Below are 18004 nucleotides of genomic sequence, written 5' to 3' on the forward strand. Positions count from 1 at the left end.
GCAAGTAGAAAAACAGGGACCACCTTTGGTGGGAAGGGAACAGTGTTCCATGCGCCTTTGGCATTGAGTCATGCCGGCCACATGACCACGGAGACGTCTTTGGACAGCGCTGGCTCTTCGGCTTTGAAACGGAGATGAGCACTGCCCCCCTAGAGTCAGGAACGACTAGCACGTATGTGCGAGGGGAACCTTTACCTTTACCTAGGATGCTGACTGCTTTCCCCGTGGTTTAATCTTTCCATGCCTGGTGAGATTAAAGAGTTCTGTTTTCTGATTGCTCCTGTTTTTGCCGTGTTTCTTTGCTGCCCTGTGCAAAAAACTCACACACACACACCCGCCCCCCAGTCAAAGTAATCAACTAGATTTGAGCAGAACAACAAGTCTGCCAATTCCAGGCATAGAGATCAGCCTCTTAATCCTTAAAACCCTCCAGCAATGTTGGGCTCTACCCTCCCACCTCCCAGCAAATCGGAACGCGGAGTTTTTCATTCCTGCACGTTTGCGCACCGAAGGCGAAGAAGCGGGTGGATTCGGAGCGGCTCTTTTCAGCGGAGGCGGTTTTGCAGCGCGATCCGTTGGATCGCGGGCTGGCACTCCCATCCCCCCCCCAATAGCATATATAGGTTGTAGGTTGCGAAGGTGCCGGCTGCAAAAGCGAATCTCCTCCTTTTTTTTTTTATTACTCAAAGCGTAAAAAAATAAAATCAAATCCACCTCGGGAGTCACCAAGCGATTGCAAAAAAATTCTTTTTTTTTTTTCGTGTCGAAGCTGGAACATCTCTTTTGCAACTGCATCTCTTTGCAATCCAGTTTAGCAGCGGGCCGGGGTGCAGGGCGCAGCCCCCCCCCATCCTCTTCCTCTCTCCCCCCCCCCACCTGCAGTTTTCCCAGGGGTGGTGAAAGAGATAAGGGGGCTCAGCCCAAGGGGGGCTCGCTCGCTCCTAGCTTCGGTACTCCCTTGCCCTGCGGGAACTGCTGGACCCTCCCCTCCCATGCGCCCCCCCTTTACCTTCCCCAACTCCGGGGAATCCCTCGGGGGTGGAGCCTATCCGCCTGGGAGGGGGTGGGGTGGGATGAAGAGGGCGGAGCTCTACTGGGAAAGAGGCGGGGCTTATTCCACCCTTCCCCGTCGGGCTCCTTTTGAAGTCTGAGCATCTCGAACTCGCGAGGAGGGGAGGGGGCGCGCGGTGTTTTCCTCTGCCACCCGCCTCCCCGCCCCTCTCTTGCTCAGCTGCTCCCGGATTGGTCGGGGAGGTTAACTGTCCGCGAAGAGGGGTGGGGGGGCTTGGAAAGCAGTTGGAGGAGTGGGGGGGGGAAGAGACGGAAAAGGGGGGACCTATTGATCCCCTTTCCAGCGCGCTCCCAACCTGCTCTCCTAAGGGATCTCATATCCATCCATTGGCCGGGGTGTGTGGGTCCAGTTTTATCCATAAACCGCCCCCCCCAAATTGTAGGTTCACACGTGAACTTGAGTTTCTTTGCCCTGCAAAGGGGGCGTCGCGCCAGGGAAGAGGCGGCGACTCGGAGTCAGCCCAGCCTCTCTGCCAGGCGCGTTCCAGCTTTGCCAAGCAAAGGCGGCGGCGGAGGCAACCGCCGAAAAGACGGACTTTTCCTTTCGGGGGAGACCCTTCCCGACCCCCTCCCCCATTCTGCATCCCCCTCCCCGCCTTTTCTCTCTTCCCTCCAGAAGCCTCCAGGATTCATACCCATCCCCAAAAGAGGAATTTACTCCGTGGCCAGCCGTACCCTCCCTTCCTTCTCTCGCGCGCTCTTCTCTCCATCTCTTTGCGCATCGTTTTGCCGTGGCCTCTTTTCCTCCGGTGGGCAAACTTGAGCGCTTCTAAGCGAGCCTTCTGCCTCCTCTCCGTAAAAAAGGAGACTTCGTTGACCCCCCCCATTCCCCTCCTCTCCCCGCCAACCCTTCGGGGTGGGTGGAGGGGAAAGAAGAAGCCAACAATTTGGAAAGGGCTTCATTCCAAGATCTGTTTTTGGCGAGCCGGGTCCCTTTTGTATCTCGGAGCTGGGCATCTGAAAGGGGACCCGCTTTTTGCGCCCTATCCTGGGTTTGTTTACGGGCATGGCTAGCGCCTTTCTGCCGGCCGCCTTGCCCCTTCCTCGTCTCCTCTTCCCTTGCCTCCGAGCTCCGTTCCTTCGCAGCTTCGGGTTGCTTCTACCGACTTCGCTCCGGATCGATTCTACCCTGGAAAACCTTGGTTGATTTTTCTCCCCCCTGAATAATACAAGCCGTCGAGAGCAGCGAAGCGCCTGTATTTTGAATTTTTCTTTTTCTTTTCTTTGAAAGCGCCCAGAAGAGAGAGTCCTTGAAATCTAACTTGGAGCAAAATACATATTTTTATTTTTATTTTTGGGTAGACCAGCAGATGACTTACCTCTCTCCTTTCCCCGCCTGGGATGAAGGGGAAAAAAGGCCCGGACAGGTGGCTAGTCCTCATTGTAAAGTTCTTGGGGCAAAGCTTTAACTTCTCTGCAGCCCGCTATGGGGATCCTTTGGCCGAATCGGATCATCCGGTTTCTCTGGCTTCTGCTCTTCAGCCTGGCCGTGGTGCTTTCCAAAGGTAAGGCAAAAAATAAAAATAAAATAAAAATAGGATGGATGGATGGATGGAGAGAGAGAGAGAGACAGAGAGACAGAGACAGAGACAGAGACAGAGACAGAGACAGAGAGACAGACAGATGATAGATGATAGATAGAAGACTAGACAGTCACTTGTCTGAAATGGTATAGTTTTCCTGTCTAAGCAGGGGGCTGGACTAGAAGACCTCCAAGGTCCCTTCCAACTCTGTTATTCTATTCTATTCTATTCTATTCTATTCTATTCTATTCTATTCTATTCTATTCCATTCCATTCCATTCCATTCCATTCTATTCTATTCTATTCCATTCCATTCCATTCCATATTCTATTCTATTCTATTCTATTCTATTCCATTCCATTCCATTCCATTCCATTCCATTCCATTCCATTTTCTATTCTATTCTATTCTATTCTATTCTATTCTGTTCTGTTCTAGTCCATTCCATTCCATTCCATTTTCTATTCTATTCTATTCTATTCCATTCCATTCCATTCCATTTTCTATTCTATTCTATTCTATTCTATTCTATTCTATTCTATTCTATTCTATTCTAGTCCATTCCATTCCATTCCATTCCATTCCATTTTCTATTCTGTTCTGTTCTGTTCTGTTCTGTTCTGTTCTGTTCTGTTCTGTTCCGTTCCATTCCGTTCCCTTCCATATTCTATTCTATTCTATTCTATTCTATTCTATTCTATTCTATTCTATTCTATTCTATTCCATTCCATTCCATTCCATTCCATTCCATTCCATTCCATTTTCTATTCTATTCTATTCTATTCTGTTCTGTTCTGTTCTGTTCTGTTCTGTTCTGTTCTGTTCTGTTCTGTTCTGTTCTAGTCCATTCCATTCCATTCCATTTTCTATTCTATTCTATTCTATTCTATTCTATTCTATTCTATTCTATTCTATTCTATTCTATTCTATTCTATTCTATTCCATTCCATTCCATTTTCTATTCTATTCTATTCTATTCTATTCTATTCTATTCTATTCTATTCTATTCTATTCTATTCTATTCTATTCTAGTCCATTCCATTCCATTCCATTCCATTTTCTATTCTGTTCTGTTCTGTTCTGTTCTGTTCCGTTCCATTCCGTTCCCTTCCATATTCTATTCTATTCTATTCTATTCTATTCTATTCTATTCTATTCTATTCCATTCCATTCCATTCCATTCCATTCCATTCCATTCCATTCCATATTCTATTCTATTCCATTCCATTCCATTCCATTCCATTCCATTCCACTTTCTTATTCTATTCTGTTCTGTTCTGTTCTATTCTATTCTATTCTATTCTATTCTATTCTATTCTATTCTATTCTATTCCATTCCATTCCATTCCATTCCATTCCATTCCATTCCACTTCTCTCATTCTATTTTTTGCTCTTCTGCTCTGTCTATTCTATTCTATTCTATTCTGTTCTATTCTATTCCTTTCCTTTCCATTTTCTATTCTATTCTATTCTATTCTATTCTATTCTATTCTATTCTATTCTATTCTATTCTATTCTATTCTATTCTATTCTATTCTATTCTGCTTTCAGTAACTATTCCAAGGGGATCATAAGTTTGGGTTCCCAGGCTGGAGTTTGCAAAGGCCAAATTTTGGGATTTTCCCTTTAAAAAGTGCTTTTTAAAAGAAATACACACACCCATTAACACACAAGTACAGACACATCTGTTGCTCTCTCTTCACACCAATACCAAGGAGGCAAATACAGGTGGGAGGCAGGCAGGTGGTAGGTTGGCGCAGGGGGGAGAGAATCAAGAACGAATGGCAAATATAGGTAAAGCTCGACTCACGACCACAGTGGTGCCCAAACTTTCTGTCGCTAAGCGAAACATTTGTTAAATGAATTCTGCTCCATTTTACGACCATTTCTTGCCCCAGTCGTCAAGTGAATCAGTTAAATTAGTAACAGGGTTGTTAAGCGAATCTGGGTTCTCTGTTGACATTGCTCTTCAGGGGGTCACAAAAGGGGATCACGTGACCCCGGGATGCTTGCTGCAAAACCGTCATAAATGTGAAACCAATGGCCAAGTGAGTGAGTTTTGATCACGTGACTGTGGGGGGATGCTGCAAGTGTTGAAAAACGGTCATAAGTCACTTGTTTTCAGTGCTGCTATAACTCTGAGTGGTCACTAAATGAACTATTGTAAGTCCTAGGGCTAAAGTCCTCGACTTACACAACAGTTCATTTAGCGACCATTCGAAGTTACAAGGGGATTGAAAAAATGTGACTTATGATTGTTTTTCACATTTTATGACTGTTGCAGAGTGCCCATGGTCGAAATTCAGACGCTTGGGAACTGACTCGTATTTATGACAGTTCCAGGGTCCAGGGTGTGTGTGTGATCCCCATTGGCGACCTCCCGACAAGTGAAGCCAATGGGGGCACCAGATTCACCGAACACCCTTGTGTCTCATTTAACAACGGCAGCAGATCACTTAACAACAACAAGAAGGCAAGAAAAGCCGTAACCATGGGGCAAAACTCACTTAGCCAAGGATTCACTTAACAACGGAAACGTGGGGCTCAATTGTGGTCATAAATCAAGGATTTAAATGTAAATCCACTCTGCTATTGGGGGGGGGGGTCGGGGATGTTTCCAGACCAAGCTTTTTACAACTCAGCTCCCAATAAATCTCTCTGTAAAAGAGGCCAACAGCAATGAAGTATGTCTGTCTGTCTGTCTTTCTTTAGAATAGAATGGAATGGAATGGAATGGAATAGAATAGAATAGAATAGAATAGAATAGAATAGAATAGAATAGAATAGAATAGAATAGAATAGAATAGAAAAGAGAATGGAATGGAATAGAATAGAATAGAATAGAATAGAATAGAATAGAATAGAATAGAATAGAATAGAATAGAATAGAATAGAATAGAATAGAATAGAATAGAATAGAATAGAAGCTGGAAGGGACCTTGGAGGTCTTCTAGTCCAGCTCAAGCAGGAGAACCTATACAATCTCAGACAAGTGACTGTCCAATCTCTTCTTAAAAACTTCCAGTGTTGGAGCATTCACAGCTGCTGGAGGCAAGTCATTCCACTGGTTAATTGTTCTAACTGCCAGTAAATTCCTCCTTAGTTCTAAGTTGCTTCTCTCCTTGCTTAGTTTCCACCTGTTGCTTCTTGTCCTGCCCTCAGGTGCTTTGGAGAATAGCTTGACTCCCTCTTCTGTGTGGCAGCCCCTGAGATATTGGAAGACTGCTATCATGTCTCCCCTAGTCCTTCTTTTCTTTAGACTATCCAGACCCAAAATCTGCAGACTCTCTTACTCTCATTACTGGTAGTGATTTTGCTGAGAAAGTGGGCGTATCCGTGCATGATTTGGGTGAGAAAAACCACTTTTGCTGAAGTGTCCTGGATGGTGGAACCAAGAAGGCGGTAAGTTTAATGCTGGCCTCCCATGGACTCCAGCGTTGCCCCTCTGAATGTGGGAGCTGACCAGATGACCTTGGCTAGTCTCTTATCAATTAGCCTTTGCCTACCTCACAGTGTTGTCATGATAAGAGGATGATATTAGAAGGAACGGAACTGTATATGAGAATGGAACTGGGAATCGTGGCTTTTGTGTGTGTGTGGGGGAGGTATCTGGGTGGAAGAGAGAGAGAGAGAGAGAGAGGGAGGGAGGGGGAGAGAGAGAGAGGGAAGGAGAGGGAGGGAGGGAGGGAGGGAGAGAGAGAGAGAGAGAGAGAATGCCATGGAATGAATGATGGGGGCGGGCAAAGGGTAGCTTTCCCTGCTTCTCCTGTGCATGCTACTAGTCCTCAGTGAAGGACAAAGCTTTTCCTTGGTGCCAAAGGCTTTTTGGGGACTGACTTGTTCTAAACGGGACATCCGACACATTTTCCAAACAGCGTCAACATTTTCTTAGACAGTAAGCAAATTTTTTTTCTTTCCCCCCTTTAGCAGCTGACAGGCTACCATAGTGCCAGTTTGAAGTATTTTAATGTATCTGGATTAAGAAACGGTGTGGTTTTGTGTTTTTTTTTAATTTTTATTCAGGCGGTGTGAAAGGGCTTCTCTTTTTTTAAAAAAAGTGTAGCTTGTGAATTCACAGGTCTTCCTTTAGTTGTTCCCCTGCTGGGTGTTAAGCAAATAGGAAAATACCACAGAGTGCCTTTGAACTGAAGGAATATTAGTCTTGTGTGTGTGTGTGTGTGTGTGTACACTGGCATCAGCTTTCCAGTTTTGCAAAGTTAGAAACTGTTGGATAACCGGTTTGGTGTGGTGGTTCTAGCCCAGAAACCAGGAGATGGTGAGTTCTAGTCTCTCCTTAGTCATGAAAGCCAGCTGGGTGACATTGGGCCAATCACCAGGAGACTGTGAGTTCTAGTCTTTTCTTAGGCATGAAAGCCAGATAGGTGACTTTGGGCCAGTTACCAGGAGATGGTGAGTTCTAGTCCTTCTTTAGGCATCAAAACCAGCTAGGTGACTTTGGGCCAATCACCAGGAGATGGTGAGTTCTAGTCCCACCTTAATCATGAAAGCCAGCTGGGTGACTTTGGGCCAATCACCAGGAGACTGAGAGTTGTAGTCCTGCCTTAGTCATGAAAGCCATCTGGGTGACTTTGGGCCAGTTTATTTATTTTATTTATTTATTTTTAATTCAATTTGTATACCGCCCTTCTCTTAGTGGACTCAGGGCGGTGTACAGCCAGAACTAAAACACATACCAATACAAAATTTAAAATTTTTAAAAGAATTACATGACTTTGGCCCAAAATTTAAAACATTCAAACTAAAACCCATTGACAATTTAAAAAGCTAAAAAAAAAAGGGGGGGTGGGTGGGTTCATGCCAGCCCTGCTTGATGGAAAAGAAAAGTTTTTAGGGCACGGCAAAAGACCGGGAGATCCGATATCCTTCGTATCTCCGGGGGCAAATCGTTCCAGAGGGCAGGTGCTGCCACAGAGAAGGCCCTCCCCCTGGGGGGCGCCAGCCGACATTGCCTGGCTGACGGCACCCTGAAGAGTCCCTCTCTGTGGGAGCGTACTGGTCGGTGGGAGGCTATCGGCGGCAGAAGGCGGTCCCTCCGGTTACCAGGAGATGGTGAGTTCTAGTCTTTCTTTAGGCATGAAAGCCAGCTGGGTGAGTTTGGGCCAACCACCAGGAGTCAGTGAGTTCTAGTCCCGTCTTAGGCATGAAAGCCAACTGGGTGACCAGAATCACCTGGAAACTCTTGAGTTCAAATCAAGATTCTATCTCAGTGTTGAAACATCAGCTTTAAACTGCGAAGGAGAGCTCAGAGGGATCGATCTGAAAGCAACTCGGTTGGACTCCTGTGGAATTGAATGCGTACATTTAAATCTTTCCACAGCCCAGCTCTGTATACAATCCATCTTCCGACTAGCAAAATTTGGGACAAGGTTATTCTTGCAATCTTCTGAACTTGACGCCCTCCCCAATTTTCCCATGACTAAAGGAGAACTATCCAAGATCAACGTCTCCTTTTTGGCTTCAGTTTTGGAAAATCCAGCAGCTGGAAACCCTAGATCACAGATGGCGAACATTTTCGGCACCGAGTGCCCAAACCGGAAAGTGCGTGTGTTTGTGCACGTCCATGTTGTAGCGCCAGTAACCCGAAGACCGCGTGCTGGCCAGCTGCTCTTTGGGTTTCCGGCGCTCCGAAGGCCAGCTGGCGCTGCGTGCACTGGAAACCAGAAGAGCAGCTGGCAACGGTACGTGTGCCCACAGAGAGTCTTCTAGCCCAACTCCAGGCTTAGGCAGGAAACCCTACACCACTTCAGACAAATGGTTATCCAATCTCTTCTTCAAAACTTCCAGGGTTGCAGCATTCACAACATCTGGAGGCAAGTTGTTCCACAGAATAGAGTAGAGTAGAGTAGAGTAGAGTAGAGTAGAGTAGAGTAGAGTCGAATAGAATAGAGTAGAGTAGAGTAGAGTAGAGTAGAGTAGAGTAGAGTCGAATAGAATAGAATAGAGTAGAGTAGAGTAGAGTAGAGTAGAGTCGAATAGAACAGAACAGAACAGAACAGAACAGAACAGAACAGAACAGAGTAGAGTAGAGTAGAGTAGAGTAGAGTCGAATAGAACAGAACAGAACAGAACAGAACAGAACAGAACAGAACAGAACAGAATAGAATAGAATAGAATAGAATAGAATAGAATAGAATAGAATAGAACAGAACTTGAAGGGACCTTGGAGGTCTTCTAGTCCAGCCCCCTGCTCAAGCAGGAGAACCTAAATAATCTCAAGACAAGTGGCTATCTAGTTTCTTCTTAAAAACCTCCAATGATGAAGCAGCCACAACTTCTGGAGGCCAGTTGTTCCGCTGATAAATTGTTCTCACTGTCAGGAAATTCTTCCTGGAAGGAGAGAGGTTGCTTCTCTCCTTGATTAATTTCCACCCGTTGCTTCTTGTCCTACCCTCAGGTGGAAGGACAAGAGGGCGAAAGGATGGGTGGAAAGGGTAGATGGATGGATGGGCAAACATACCGACAGACTGACCACCGATGGACAGAGAGATTAGAAGATGGACAAAGGGCTGGCTGGCTGATGGACAGATCAATAAGCGGATGGACAGATCTGTCTTTCCCCATTCTTTCTGGAGAATGTGTGGATGGGGCTGGCTTTGTTTGGCTGGTCAGGAGGATCTGGTAGAACATCCAAACTTCATTTCCCAGGAACGGCTTCCGTGAATGATGGAGTTACGTTGCGAATATAGTACGATTGTTTGTATTCCTGATTAGACCCCCAACCCGAAATCGGATGTAATTAGAGCTTCTTGAAAATATCTCTGCAAAGGATTGAGGTAAACCATAGAGATAATATATGTAGCTCCAGCTATTAAAGAATCCCTGCTGGATTTTTAATGCTTCCGTATTAATAATGCAGCCAACCTTCCTTTGGCTCAAGGCAATTTGAGTTTTTGGCTGGCTGCCATTGTCTACCGACCCTTCAGGCTTTCTCGTTGAAGATACATATTTCTGAAACCTTCATGAACTGAGGATGGAAGAAGCTCAGATTAGGCTGGTTTCTCGGAGATGAATAGTGAAGAAAGGGATGGGATCTTGTTAATTGTCATCCAAACCTAAGGGACATTGATGTCATGTGTTTTTTTTTTTAAATCTTGCTGCAGCACAGGAGAAGTATGGGCAGGGGTGGGCTTCAAAAATTTTAGCAAGGGTCCTCTGCCCAGTTGCTGGGTGGGCATGGCCTAGTTGACCTCCTACTTCATGGTGGGGAAGAGCGGGTTATTGCCCTCCCCGGGCTCCGGAGACTTTTTTTTTTTGGCCTCCAGGAGGGCAAAAACGCCCTCCCCAGGCTCCGGAGGCCCTTTGGAGGCCAGAAATGGGCCTATTTCCGGCCTTCCCGAACTTCCGGTAGGCCTGTTTTTCGCCCTCCCTGAGCCTCTGCGCCAGTGGTGGATTTCAAATTTTTTTACTACCAGTTCTGTGGGTGTGGCTTGGTGGGTGTGGCATGGCTTGGTGGGCGTGGCAGGGGAAGGATACTGCTAAATCTCCATTCCCACCCCACTCCAGGGGAAGGATACTGCATTTCCTCCCAATCAATTGGGACTCGGGAGGCAGAGAATAGATGGAGGCGGGGCCAGTTAGAATTTTTGCTACCAGTTCTCCGAACTACTCAAAATTTCTGCTACCGGTTCTCCAGAACTGGTCAGAACCTGCTATAACCCACCTCTGCTGCCCGCGTGCCCTGCACTTACCTGCATCCAAAACAGGCCGCGGGAGGACTCCTGGGAGGGGTGGGCGGGGCCAGCCAGGAGTGGGATTTGGGGGTTCTCCGAACTGCACAGAATCTTAGCTAGAGGTTGTCCCGAATCCTTGCGAACCCCCAGCAGCCCACCCCTGAGCACGGGCCTTCCTTCTGAGATAAAGTTGGCAAGGTGTATGTCTCAACGGTTTGTCTATCACCCTGGCACTCAGCTGTTTCCTATCTCCCGGAGTGAAATTCTAAGGGAAGATATCTCACATGAGAATGTTTTCTTTCTGATTTCTCACGCCCAGGGCATTTTTTTGGTGTAGCTTTTTCACTCCCTTGCTAAAAAGAGGCTTCTAGTTTTCTTCTCAGTTTCCCAGCCTGCTTGAGAATTTCTTTCCAATTTCTCTTGGTGGTATATTTTGATCAAACGAGGCGGAATTAGAATTAGAATTCTTTATTGCCCAAGTGTGATTGGACACCCAAAGAATTTGTCTTTGGTGCATATGCTCTCAGTGTATATAAAAAGACAAGATATGTTCGTCAAGAATCATAAGGTATAACACTTAATGATAGTCATAGGGTACAAATAAGCAATCAAATCATACTAGGAAACAATCAGGGGTGAAATCCAGCAGGTTCTGACAGGTTCTGGACAGATCGGTAGCGGAAATTTTGAGTAGTTCAAAGAACTGGTAAATACCACCTCTGGCTGGTCCCAGAGTAAGGCTGGAAGGGAGATTTTGCAATATCTTTCTCACAGGAGTGGGGAGGGAATGGGGATTTTGCAGTATCCTTCTCCTGAAGTGGGATGGGAATGGAGATTTAGCAGTATCCTTCCCCTGCCACGCCCACCAAGCTACGCCCACCAAGCCATGCCATGCCACGTCACACCCACCAAGGCACGCCCACAGAACCGGTAGTAAACATAATTGAATTTCACCACTAGAAACAATCAATATATATCATAAGGATACCAGCAACAAGTTACAGTCATAGAGTCGTAAGTGGGAGGAGATGGGTGATAGGAACGACGAGATGATTAATAGTAACAGTAATGCAGACTTAGTGATGTACTTCTCAGTTACGCAAACTTTCTATCACTCCAAAGCTTCTCGACAGCCAAAACTGAAAAGACAAGAGGGTTTTGTACGAGTGTGTGTGTGGGTGGGTTTTGTGTGCCTTTCCTGAGATTGTGAAAGAAGGAAAATCAGAATAAAGTGGGTTTTGTGTGCCAACAACAGAATAAAAGATTGTGCAGTGGAAGATGGGGGACTTACCCACGCACCTTGGCCAACTCATTAAATAAATGCAAGCATTACCTTCCCATCAATAGCTCTCTCTCTCTCTTCTTCTTCTTCTTCTTCTTTGGAAGGCATTGCAGAAGTAAATTATTTTTCACTTGAACATGGCCGGAGAAAATAGGTGCAATTTTCAGGAGGGCCATGTAATAAGGTGATGGATTAAAAAAAAAGAGACTAAAATAGAAGCAGGCAGAAGAAGGCAGGCAGTTTCAGCTAGAGAGAGGAAAGATCTGTGTTGGGTGGTGGGATGTGGTTGAAGAAGAGGTTGTTTGAGCCTCGTGGTCAAGCCCAGCTCAAGAACAACACTGAACAATCCAGCCGAAGTTGAGGTCTCGCTCGCACCCTGTAGACAGAATCTTGCCAGACTAAACTGTCACTAATCTCACCCTAATGGATAGACCTTGGGAGATTCTAGGGCCGTGATGGCGAACCTACGGCACGCGTGCCAGAGGTGGCTCTGGCTGAGAGCCCTCTCTATGGGCACGCACGCCATCGCCAGCTGTCTTCTGGTTTCCAGTGCACATATGCGCGCTGGCCAAGTGGCCTTTGTGGGTGCAGGAGCGCCGGAAAACAGCCGGAAAACAGCCCGAAAAACGACCAAGAAATAGGCTGGTTTTGGGGCTGTTTTCCGGCTGGTTTTTGGGCCATTTTCAGGCCATTTTCCTGGCCAAAAACACCTGGAAAATGGCCCCCAAATGGTCTGAAAACAGCCAAAAAACAGGCTGTTTTTCGAGCCAAAAACGGCTTCCGGCGCACATGCATGCAACGTGCGTGCACAGACATTCTGGTTTGGGCACTTGGTGCCGAAAATGTTCGCCTATCACTGTTCTAGGGAGTGGCTATCTTAAATTTCTGCCTCGAGATGACCCACTCTGGATTGTGCTATCTCTTGTTTCGTCCTCCCTCTTTGGAATGTTGATTCCATTCTTCTTGGGAAACTCTTGCTTCGCTCTAGTCCATCACACCACCTCCCCCTTTGTAGACATAATCCGTCACACTCGTAGCATAAAGGATTCCGGATTATTGTTATTATTATTTTTTTTTAACCTGGGTAAACTCAGGATCCAGTCTGGAAGATACAAATGTGGACTTTATTCCTCAATGGAATGAAGAGCCGTGGTGGCTTAGTGGTTAGAATACAGTACTGCAGGCTACTCCTGCTGCCTGCCGGCTGCCTGCAGTTTGGTAGTTCGTTTCTCACCGGCTCAGGGTTGGCTCAGCCTTCCATTCTTCCGAGGTGGGTAAAATGAGGACCCAGATTGTTGGGGCCAAGCGGCTGACTCTATAAACAGCTTAGAGAGACTGTAAAGCACTGTGAAGCGGTATATAAGTCTAAGGGCTAGTGCCATTGCTGTTGCCCTTCCTTCCTTCCTTCCTTCCTTCCTTCCTTCCTTCCTTCCTTCCTTCCTTCCTTCCTTCCTTCCTTCCTTCCTTCCTTCCCTCCCTCCCTCCCTCCCTCCCTCTCTCCCTCCCTCCATGGTGTGCAGTGGTTAGAATACAATATTGCAGCTAACTCTGCCCACTGCCAGCAGTTCAATCCTGATCGGCTCAAGGTTGGCTCAGCCTTCCATTCTTCCGAGGTGGGTAAAATGAGGACCCAGATTGTTGGGTGCAAGCGGCTGACTCTATATACAGCTTAGAGAGACTGTAAAGCACTGTGAAGCGGTATATAAGTCTAAGGGCTAGTGCCATTGCTGTTGCCCTTCCTTCCTTCCTTCCTTCCTTCCTTCCTTCCCTCCCTCCCTCCCTCCCTCCCTCCCTCCCTCCCTCCCTCCTCCTCCCTCCCTCCATGGTGTGCAGTGGTGAGAATACAATATTGCAGGCTAGCTCTGCCCACTGCCAGCAGTTCAATCCTGATCGGCTCAAGGTTGACTCAGCCTTCCATCCTTCCGAGGTGGGTAAAATGAGGACCCAGATTGTTGGGAGCAAGAGGCTGACTCCATAAACCACTTAGAGAGGGCGGTAAAGCACTGCGAAGCGGCATATAAATCTAAGCGCTATTGCTATTGTAGGTTACCTGTTTGAAACTTTCCAAGGGTGATTTGTTGATGCTTGAATAGAGGTGGTAGTTAAGCTGTAGGAGAACCTGGGGGCGGAGTCAAAAGAGGGATCATCCTAGAATCCCTAGGTGGACAAGTGGACTCAGCTCAACCTTCCTTGAATTCCCTGGGCTCTTATCTGACTCTAGTGGGTGCCGACAGTTGAGAAGATTCCTGTACATAGCAATAAATCAGTTTAATTGGACCTTCTTCCCATGTGGACTTGATCTTATTTATTTTATTTATTTTTATTTATTATTTGATTTGTATACCGCCCTACTCCCGAAGGACTCAGGGCGGTGAACAGCCAAGCAATAAAATACATAAATACACAAAATTTAAAACCAGATAAAATCAAATTAAATCATTTTGGCCCAGATCATTTTGGCCCCATCTTCCATGTCTGATCTCCAATAAGTACCTGTGGCTACTTCAGCCAAGCCAGTGATGGGATTCAAATAATTTAACAACCGGTTGTCTGCCCTAATGATAGAGGGCAGGGTGGGAGTGGCCATGGTGGGCGTGGCCAGGGGCCTCCTGCACCCCCCCAGGAGCAAAAACGGGCCGTGCGGGGGATGCGCTGCCCTCCCCGCACCCCGTTTTGGGCCTAGTAGGCCTCCCTGCAGCCTCCTAGGAGCAAAAACGGGCTGCGGGGGATGGGGGGGCAGCGCCGCACCCTGTTTTGGGCCTAGGAGCCAAAATGAGGTGTGGGAGGACTCCTGGAAGGGGCGGGGTGGGGCGAACCAGCAATTTAACTACCGCTTTGCCCGAACCGGCTAAATCCCACCACTGAGCCAAGCCCTGTTCAGTTCAAATGCTCCCTTACGTTTGTGGATATTTGATATTCAAGTTGGGCTCAGCTCCATGAATCCATGGAGTGTTCTTGGTAACAATACGCCAAAGAGTTTGCCCTGTTCACTTTCCGAAGGTTTCTCCCCACACCCCCACACCTCCTGACTTGCTAGCGTAACTTACGAATCCGTGATTCTGTCTCCCGTCCAAGCCCTACCCTGGCCTGATGGCGGTGTAGTTTGGCTTGTGAGCGCCGACGAAATCCAAGGTGACGCTTGGAACATATGCGACGGCGAAAATGTGACACAAAATAATTTTAAGATAAAAACCTGAGCAACGGGGAATCAGGCTGCCTAATGAAGGGGCCCAAGATGTTTTATTTATTCTACATCATTTTCTGTCGTCCAATTAGTCATGTCTTCTGGCTGTTATTAAAAAATATCAATCTTTCAACGCCGGATAAAACCGCTGCGGGTGGAAATTAATCACCTCATCGAGTAGCGGTTTTTAGACCGAGAAGTTGTGTTTGATGAGGCTGGTTCTCCACACACGTGTACTTGTGTGGGAGAATGTGGGTGGTTTCTCTACACGCAGAGGTCTTCAAACTTGGCAGCTTTAAGACTTGTGGACTGCAACTCCCAGAATTCTCCAGCCAGCTGGCTGGAGAATTCTGGGAGTTGAAGTCCACAAGTCTTAAAGCTGCCAAGTTTGAAGACCTCTTGACATAGAGCATAGCTGGCTGGAGAATTCTGGGAGTTGAAGTCCACAAGTCTTAAAGCTGCCAAGTTTGAAGACCTCTTGACATAGAGCATAGCTGGCTGGGGAATTCTGGGAGTTGAAGTCCAAAAGTCTTAAGGGGAGGAGAAGAGACAGTTGTAAAGGATATTTGAGGTTTTCTAGTCCAACTCCCTGCTCAGGCAGGAGACCCTGGCCTATACCATTTCAGACAAATGACTGTCCAGTCTCTTCTTCAAAGCCTCCAGAGCACCCACAACTTCTGGTGGCAAGCTGTTCCACTGGTTGTTTGCCCTCACCATTAGGAAATTTCTCCTTAGTTCCAGATTGCTTCTCTCCTCGATTCGTTTCCATCCATTGCTTCTTGTCCTGCCTTCAGGATCATCCCCTCATCTTTGTGGCAAGCACATCAAATACTGTGAACAGTCACTAAATGAATGGTTATAAGTCGAGGACAACCCATACTCTTTCATTGGCCTCATCGAAACTTTGATATCTCTGCAAATTCCATCTTGGACACTTGAGGCCTGGAGTTGTGAATGCTCCAACACTGGAGTTTTTTAGAAGATGTTGGATAACCATTTGTCTGAAGTGGTGTAGGGTTTCCTGCCTAAGCAGGGGGGTGGACTAGAAGACCTCGAAGGTCCCTTCCAACTCTGTTATTCTATTCTATTCTATTCTATTCTATTCTATTCTATTCCATTCCATTCCATTCCATTCCATTCCATTCCATTCCACTCCCTTCCCTTCCCTTCCCTTCCCTTCCATTTTCTATTCTATTCTATTCTATTCTATTCTATTCTATTCTATTCTATTCTATTCTATTCTATTCTATTCTATTCCATTCCATTCCATTCCACTCCACTCCACTCCACTCCACTCCACTCCACTCCACTCCAATGTAATTCTGAATTCTATTCTATTCTATTCTATTCTATTCTATTCTATTCTATTCTATTCTATTCTATTCTATTCTATTCCATTCCACTCCACTCCACTCCCTTCCCTTCCCTTCCCTTCCATTTTCTATTCTATTCTATTCTATTCTATTCTATTCTATTCTATTCTATTCTATTCTATTCTATTCTATTCTATTCTATTCTATTCTATTCTATTCCATTCCATTCCATTCCACTCCACTCCACTCCACTCCACTCCACTCCACTCCACTCCAATGTAATTCTGAATTCTATTCTATTCTATTCTATTCTATTCTATTCTATTCTATTCTATTCTATTCTATTCTATTCTATTCTATTCTATTCTATTCTAATCAGTGGAAGGACTTGCCTCCAGAAGTTGTGAATGCTGCAACACTGGACATTTTTAAGAAGATGTTGGGTAACCATTTGTCTGAAGCGGTGTAGGGTTTCCTGCCTAAGCAGGGGGTTGGACTAGAAGACCTCCAAGGTCCCTTCCAACTCCATTATTTTATAATTCTATAATTCACCTGAGGAATGAGTTGGTGTCCCTCACATCAAATGTGCTTTGCTGAGTATGGTGAGCATGTTTCAAATCTCCAGGCACATGGAGATGTGCCAGCTGCGGCTGCTTTTTTTTTTTTTGGATCTTCCTTTATTTCCTGACCGTTTTGTTGCATCTTCAAAGATCGCCCTTCGATTTCGGCCGCGACGAGACCCTCTCCCCTCTCTTCCATTATTACAGACTTCTGGGACCCGGCACCATTTTGCCAGTTCTGATTTGAGAGGTTTTTTCTTTCTTTTTTTTTTTTGATTAGACTTTGTAAGCTGACACCTTTGATAGAAACGGAGATAAATAAATCACTGAGGCTCGAAGAGCCAGGAATCGGATTTATTTCGGAATTCATTCAGGCTTCGACGTTACAACCTCGATGACATGAAAGTCAGCCGAGGCCGGCCCGGTGCTTAGCCTGCTCTGAATTAGGCTGAACCTGTTGGAAATGAAAGGTTCAAAGAGCAAAGAGGAAATAAATTGAAAGAGTAGCTTGAAGCAAATGAGAATGGAAGGTTTACTAGTTGAGCATGATTTCCAAGAGGGAAGGGAAGACACGGAATGCATTAAGCATTTTCAACTGTTGGGATCTCCCCTTTTTCTCCATTTCTTCCATGAGATGATCTATCACTTCCTCCTCCTCCTCCTCCTCCTCCTCCTCCTCCTCCTCCTCCTCCTCCTTCTCCTCCTCCTCCTCCTCCTTCACCTCTCCCCATCTTTCTTGATCTAAAGTTGATCTATAGTAGTGGCAGTGGTGGAATCCAAATTCTTTTACTACCGGTTCTGTGGATATGGCTTGGTGGGCATGGCAGGGGAAAGATACTGTAATAATTTTAAATATGGTTTTTAAGGGTTTTTTTGTCAGGGCGCTGATTAATCCCATTCTGCCTTTGGGATAATCGCACCTTGATTAAGAGGGCTGGATCGAGACCCTTCCTTGCCAGCATACTTTAAGAAAACAAACCGGAAGATATATCTTCTAAGAAAACTCATTTATTTGTTATAAAGAAAATAAAACATCTTACTAATCTAATAGTTCCATTTTTGATAAAGTTCGTGCCGGCCACCTCTCTGTGGTCGGACTTCTTGGCAAGAGAAGAAAGAAAAGTGTGAGAAGGAATGTGGGTGGAAGACATGCGTAGTTTAGCTTACTGATAAGGATTCTTGGCAAGCTACGGAAAGTCTGATAGTCCAGAAATGAGAGCTCAGCTGGTAAATAAAAAAACGCAGTGACAATCTTAACTTATTTTGTGATTTTGTGATTTGTATTGTTGATTGTTGTTGTAAGCCGCCCTGAGTCCTTCGGGAGAATGGCGGCATATAAATCGCAAAAATAAATAAAATAAATAAATAAATAAATACTG

General features: G+C 45.9%; 1 protein-coding gene across 2 annotated transcripts in view; it reads left to right on the forward strand.

Moving 5' to 3' along the window:
* Positions 1–18004, forward strand: part of LOC117676069 (transmembrane protein 132D) — a 406180-nt gene that overhangs the window by 78966 nt on the left and 309210 nt on the right. Inside the window, exon 1 of one of the 2 annotated variants that reach the window (XM_087880597.1) lies at positions 1154–2576. The exons of the other annotated variant lie outside the window; for it this stretch is intronic. Within the exon in view, the coding sequence (XP_087736723.1) occupies positions 2498–2576 (79 nt within the window). The 5' untranslated portion in view covers positions 1154–2497. Of the gene's footprint in view, positions 1–1153; positions 2577–18004 lie in introns of those variants that run through there. 2 annotated transcript variants of the gene reach the window in all.

This window comes from Pantherophis guttatus, chromosome 17, assembly GCF_059756535.1.
Source record: "Pantherophis guttatus breed Tessera chromosome 17, ASM5975653v1, whole genome shotgun sequence".
NCBI classification, from domain to species: domain Eukaryota; kingdom Metazoa; phylum Chordata; class Lepidosauria; order Squamata; family Colubridae; genus Pantherophis; species Pantherophis guttatus.